Genomic DNA, 6,083 nt, shown 5'->3' with positions numbered 1-6,083 from the left:
TGTTGCCAGTGACTCACTGCAGCCCAGCTCCAGGTTGAGCTGTTGTTCAGCATCTTAGCTGTAGAGGGCAGTGTCACTGGCCTTCATGTGGGATCCGAACCGGGGCCCTCTGGCGTCCCAAGCCAGCTCTTAACCAATGCGCCACTCGGCTGGCCCTCACACCCAATCTTGTCCAGAATTTGAAGCCTTGCCCTCCATCCTCCATTCTGATCACTTTCCTTAAAAGAACCCACCCCACCCCCTTTCCTCCCTGCTTGAGTTTTCTCACTAAACCTTGGACAACCTGACATACTATATTTTACTTACATAGTTGTTTAGTCTCTGTCTCCTCAACTAGGATGGCAGCTCCAAGATTTGTGTCGGTTTTGTTCACTGGTATACAGTAAGTGCTCAATAAATGTTTATTGAGTATGCGAAGAGTGAACTTCTATTCATACTTCAAAACCCAGCTAAGGGGGTGACCGGTTAGCTCAGTTAGTTAGAGCATCGTGCTGATAACATCGTTTGTCGATTCAATCCCTGCATAGGCCACTGTGAGCTGCGCCCTCCCTATGTCACTGTAGCATGAAAGCAATGTGTAACCAATGATCATGGCTGTTCCCCAATAAAAAAATTTAAAAAAAACAGCTAAAATGCCCCTTATTCCATGCTGTGTTCAATATCCAGAAGAGCAAACTAAAATTGCCTTCACCTCTCAGGACTTCTGCTTCCCCAGCTCCACTGACATCCATGAGTCTAAGAGGTTTTTTCTGGACCCATTGATAAAAACAGTAACAGCAGACATTCACTGAGTAGTCACTGTATGCCAATCACTATGCGATGCCCTTTCTTTCATCGCCTCTTTGAGTCCCATGAGAGCCCTATGCGATAGGTCCTGGTGCTGCCCTTTTTACAGCCAGGAAAACAGGCCCCGAGACAGGGAGACCCTTGGTGTCCTACTGTGAGGGGAGGTGGACCAAGGCTGACAGTCCCCCCAACCCCCCAGCCCTCCACCTGCCCAACCCTCCCTCCATAGCTCAGGGCAGCTAGTGCTGGGCAGTAGGGGCTGTCTCAATTAATCACCTTGTGCTAATCCTCCCCCACCAGAACCCACCTCCTCGGATCTGGCTGGGCCAGGCCAGCAGCAGACAAGGCACTGAGCCTGCTGGGGCAGGAGCCCTGTGGATACCTGGGCTGATGAGGGGCTGCTGGGGGCGGTGAGCACTGGGCAGGTGGGCAAGGTGGGCATGCCCGGGAAGCTGGGGGGTGCAGAGAGTCCCCGAGGGCAGAGGACTTGAGGGTAAGGAAGCGTTCCATGGGGACAGTATCCCATCCTACCTTCCTGGGGGTCCTAGATACAGAGGGAGATGGACAGACAGAAACAGATGTAGGGAGATAGAGCAGCCAGGGAGAGCTGGAGAGGGAGAGAAAATCGAGATGGGGGGACAGAGACACACATACAGAAAAAGAATCATAGAAGGAAGTGGAGACAGAGACAGAGTGAGATAACCCGAGATTGACCGAGAGAGACTGGGGGGAGGCAGAACGAATGCAGGACCCCATGAAGGGAAAAGTCCCTCCACATCTTACCCCAGACCCAGCAGGTGCTGAGAGCTCCTCTGCTGCCCCCCCCGCCCCCCCCCNGATGAGACAGCGGTCATGACGTGAGTCCCAGGTGGGGATCAGGCACCTTGGGGTCAGGGATTTTGGCTGCACTCTCACCCCAGATTCGCCTCCCCCCCCCCAGGAAGATGCAGCATAAGAACCTGGTGCGTCTGCTGGGCGTGATCCTGCACCAGGGGCTCTACATCGTCATGGAGCACGTGAGCAAGGTGCAGTGGGGCCCAGGTGCAGGCGGGGCTGGGGGCAGCCAAGGAGGCCTCGAACCCCAGCCCCCTGTTCTCCCCACAGGGCAACCTGGTGAACTTTCTACGGACTCGGGGCCGGGCCCTTGTAAACACCCCTCAGCTCCTGCAGTTTTCCTTGTGAGTGGGGACCCCTGGGGAAAGGGGAGGAGGCTTTTCAAGGTCAAGGGGAAATGGAGGCACAGAGCAGGTAGAAACCTGGCCTTGGGAGTTTGCCACCCAGTCACCACAGCCCGGGTGCCCCTGCCTCTCCCCAGGCATGTGGCCGAGGGCATGGAATACCTGGAGAGCAAGAAGCTGGTGCACCGAGACCTTGCTGCCCGCAACATCCTCATTTCTGAAGACCTGGTGGCCAAGGTTAGTGACTTCGGCCTGGCCAAAGCTGAGCGAAAGGGGCTGGACTCCAGCCGGCTGCCCGTCAAGTGGACAGCGCCCGAGGCACTCAAACATGGGGTGAGCGCTCCTCTATCTCCAGGTCCCTTGGAGCCCCAGCTCCACTGTGTGACCCTGGGCATGTGTCTTGGTATCTCTGAACCTCCAAGGGAAATGGCTCTGCCTCCCCAGTGACCATTTGCCCACAGTTGTTCTTTTTAGCCCCTATCTGGCCTCTCCTATGTGTGACCCTGTCTGGGCCTCAGTTTCCCCATTTCTGGGCTCAGAGCTGAGGGCAAGAATAACCAAACTCCTTCATGCACTGAGTCTGAGCTCCACTCAGTTGGGGGTTGGGAAACTCAGGGAGTAGAGGCTATTAGAAGAGACCAGAGAGTGAAGGTCAATCTGGGGGGACTTCCCGGAGGAAGTAGGAGCTGGAGCAGAAACCCTGAGGGGTCCTTCCTCACCCTAGTCTTGGGCCCACAGAAATTCTCCAGCAAGTCCGATGTCTGGAGTTTCGGGGTGCTGCTGTGGGAGGTCTTCTCATATGGCCGGGCTCCATACCCCAAGATGGTGAGCGTGGTCTGGGGGAGGGGAGGCACTGGGTTCCATGCGGGTTTGGGGCTGTGGCCCTAACCCCCAGCCCACACCGGTATGCCCTCTGCCCGTAGTCGCTGAAGGAAGTGACAGAGGCCGTGGAGAAGGGGTACCGCATGGAGCCCCCTGCGGGCTGCCCGGGCCCTGTCCACACCCTTATGAGCAGCTGCTGGGAGGCAGAGCCTGCCCGCCGGCCACCCTTTCGAAAACTGGCCGAGAAGCTGGCCCGGGAGCTGCGCAGTGCGGGAGCCACTGGCCCTGTTGACGGACAGGATGCTGATGGCTCCACCTTGCCCTGTGGCCAGGACCCCTGACCCTACCCAGCGGGGGCTGTAGGCCCCAGAGGACAAAGAGAGTGGGGGACTCTTGATGGGTGGGGGCATGGGCCAGGCCTGAGGAAGGTCAGGGCCAGCAAGCTGCCCACCTAGCTCAGAGCACAAGTACAGGCCCACATGGGGGGCTTGGGGCAGCCCTTGGACACAACAGACCTGGGGAGGAGAAGGATTGGTGCCTGGATAAAGACCGGTTCCAAGGACTGGGGGCATCTGAGTCTCTCTCTGCATCCCCTGGCGTCCTCTCAGCCCAGGGCATCCATACCGCCCACCCTCCCCACCCCCATCACTCAGCCTGGAGTGATCCACCTGCTAGTCATCTGCCCACTGAGGAGTCTGCCCAGCTGGGACCCATTGACAGCCACTGTGGGGATACAGACACCTGGATGGAGCCAGGAGACGCTCCAGGCCAGGGATCACAGCCACTCCATGGAGCCACTTGCCATCACCCACAGGTCCCCATTGAGTCCATCTGTGGGTGCCATATTCAACCCTCAAAGTCCCAACCCTTGGGTCGGTACCCAATTCTCTGGGTTCCAGGCTCAGGATCATGGGAGACTTGCCCCTCAGAGCAGGAGCAGGCATACAGGAGCCCAGGGAGGGTCTGCCACTGCAGCTGTGTCCCTGCCTGGGGATGCTCCTCTGGGGCCACCCACATCCTCCATCTGTCACAACCCAACAGCCTAACCCAGTGACTTCAGGGAAGACTCAAGAAAAACTGGCTTTGGGGGCTGGCTGAGAGGCCCGTTGGTTAAGAGTTGGCTTGGGACGCCAGCTCTGAGCAGCAGGGCTGCTGGTTTGGATCCCACGTGGACCAGTGACGCTGCGCCCTCTACAGCTAAGATGGTGAACAGCGGTTCGACCTGGAGCTGGGCTGCCATGAGTCGCCGGCGACGGTGTAGGCTGCAGCCCCTGCTGCAGTGGGCTGCTGTAAGCTACCGTGAGTGACTGGCAGCCAGCGTGAGCTGCCGTGAGTGGCCGTCCAATGGCCGGCGATGGATCTGCCTCAGCTGGGAAGAGCACAGATCATAGTGCCAACATGGATGGGCCAGTGAGGCAACGTCCTCCACAGCTGGACTGAGGAACAAAAGGACAGCAACTTGTCTGTTCCCCTTCCCCAATTCCCCAACGCTGTTTCCATCCCCTAATTCCCCAATAAAATCTTTAAGAAAAGAAAAACTGGTTGAGCAGCCTGTCTTGAAGACCCGCCCCTCTTGTTCATTCTGGTGAGGGACTGGGTTCCAGGCTTGCTCCCCAGGTTTGAATCCTGACTTGCCCTCTAGCTGTGTGACCCCAGTGCAGTCCCAGACAAACTGGAGGGTTGGCATCTTTCGGGGTTGCAAGAACCCTGAGGCTCACACCAGTGAAGGGCTGAGCATACACAGTTGGTGCTCAGTTACTGCCGTGTCAACAACACCATCTCAGTTGATGTTCCCATGCAGACAGTCTCTAGGCTGCCTGGAAGGGGTCTTGGGCCAGTCTGAGCACCATCCACTCCAGGACCCCCCAAGCTGGGGAAGGGACACCAGGCCCGCGAGTGCACTCCCACCTCAGCCGACCCAGCCCTGTCTGAGTTGAGCCTGGCTTAGAAATACTCCAAGGTCATGCTGACCTCCTGAGGTGCCCACTGAAGCTCGGCCCACCTCCTGGCCTCAGTTTCCCCACCAGCACCTGAATAAGTTCAGTGATTCTTCCTGGGGGAGAAATGAAGGGTGGGAGGCCAGAGGGACAGAGTGGCCTGCCCTGCCCCTGCCTAAATCAGCTGAGGGCGCTGCCTGTCCTTGGGCCCCGCCCCTAATCTGGCCTTTTAAACTGACTCAGCGTCTGCACCTTCAGCCACATCCTGCTAGATCGCCAAAGCCCTGAACAGAGTAGCTCGTTAGCATTTTAAAGTGATGGAGCAATTAGGGGAATTATCTGCCCACCCCACAGGCCTGGCTCCCCCTGGCCACAGGTCCTGCCATGCAGATGGGCAGCTGAGGCCTGGAAGAGCCCCGAGGAAGCCCTAGCTGCACCTCTGGCCTGCGCGCAGGGCATCTGGGGCCTTGCCCTGCCTCCCCCCTGGGACAATGGGAGCCACAGCTGTGTCCTTGTCTAAGGCGCCTTGCACCTGCAGTTGGCCCCAGCTCCTCCAGGGCCTGGTCACCCCTTTTCTGGGTGTGCATGTACCTATCCCTTACTGTGTCTGTCTCTTTCTCTGTGTGTGTCTCTCTGCCTGCAAAGCCAAGATTTCAGAAGGATCTCTCTCTACTTTCATACTCACTCCACGGTCCACCCAAAGGCCTGGGTCTCCTCCACGAAGATCACCTCCCTCCGCTAAATGCCGCAGCCAGTTTTCAGGCCTCACCTTGGCTCCTCATCCCCAGCCCCTTCCTCTCAGTTTTCAGGGTACCCCCAGCCCACATCCCCAGGCTTCTTGGATTGGGACGGTTGGCAAACCAATCTCAGGGGCTACCCCTAGATCCTGCTCTAGTTCTCAGGCCATCGTCTGTGTGACAATCCCACCATCCCTGTCCCCCAAATATCCCCCTCTTCCTTCCTCCTCCCCCAACTTTCTCCCCACAGAATTGCTCTCCTGTTCCCTCTCCCCCCACTCCTCACCATCCCCACTACCCTTGCTTTTGCCTCTAGCCTCCTCCTAGCTTCCCATCTTGCCCACAATAGATACTCATCCAAAATACCATCTGTGTCCCTCCCCTGCTCCACAACCTCCCAGGCTCCCCAGTACCCTCCATTTCACACCCAATCTTTTTTTTTTAAAGATTTTTTTTATTGGGGAATTAGGGGATGGAAACAGCGCTGGGGAATTGGGGGAAGGAGAACAGACAAGTTGCTTTCCTTTTTTTGTTCTTCAGTCTAGTTGTGGAGGACGTTGCTTCACTGGCCCAAGTTGGCACCATCATTGCGCTCTTCTCTGGCGAGGCAGATCAGTCGCCAG

The 6,083-nt window shown here is 57.4% G+C and overlaps 2 protein-coding genes across 3 annotated transcripts in view; both read left to right on the top strand.

The window, feature by feature from the left end:
* Positions 1–1,615, top strand: part of LOC109388657 (megakaryocyte-associated tyrosine-protein kinase) — a 12,462-nt gene extending 10,847 nt beyond the window's left edge. The window contains exon 12 of the mRNA XM_019653573.1: positions 1,087–1,615. Within this exon, the coding sequence (XP_019509118.1) occupies positions 1,087–1,200 (114 nt within the window). The 3' untranslated portion in view covers positions 1,201–1,615. The remainder of the gene's footprint in view (positions 1–1,086) is intronic.
* A 14-nt stretch (positions 1,616–1,629) lies between these two features.
* On the top strand, positions 1,630–3,241 carry LOC109388658 (megakaryocyte-associated tyrosine-protein kinase-like). 2 transcript variants are annotated; one of them, XM_019653577.1, is made up of 6 exons: positions 1,630–1,643; positions 1,727–1,811; positions 1,891–1,964; positions 2,102–2,201; positions 2,703–2,789; positions 2,888–3,241. In XM_019653577.1, exons 1-6 carry the CDS (start codon positions 1,639–1,641, stop codon positions 3,125–3,127), a joined length of 591 nt encoding a protein of 196 aa, XP_019509122.1. In that variant the 5' UTR covers positions 1,630–1,638; the 3' UTR covers positions 3,128–3,241. The 2 variants fall into 2 exon arrangements, with proteins under 2 accessions (XP_019509122.1, XP_019509121.1); XM_019653576.1 differs by having other exon boundaries at positions 2,102–2,297.
* Positions 3,242–6,083: the final 2,842 nt, after the last annotated feature.

This window comes from Hipposideros armiger, unplaced genomic scaffold (genome assembly GCF_001890085.2).
Source record: "Hipposideros armiger isolate ML-2016 unplaced genomic scaffold, ASM189008v1 scaffold_202, whole genome shotgun sequence".
Taxonomy (NCBI): domain Eukaryota; kingdom Metazoa; phylum Chordata; class Mammalia; order Chiroptera; family Hipposideridae; genus Hipposideros; species Hipposideros armiger.
Note: the sequence above shows the minus strand (reverse complement) of the source record. Positions and strands in the feature narration are given on the sequence as shown.

What these genes read in the sequence shown, in the direction of transcription:
- LOC109388658 (XM_019653576.1), top strand. An exon ending in TCATGGAGCACGTGAGCAAG is followed by an intron (nt 1,812 to 1,890) that starts GTGCAGTGGGGC and finishes TTCTCCCCACAG; the next exon opens with GGCAACCTGGTGAACTTTCT. An exon ending in CAGCTCCTGCAGTTTTCCTT is followed by an intron (nt 1,965 to 2,101) that starts GTGAGTGGGGAC and finishes GCCTCTCCCCAG; the next exon opens with GCATGTGGCCGAGGGCATGG.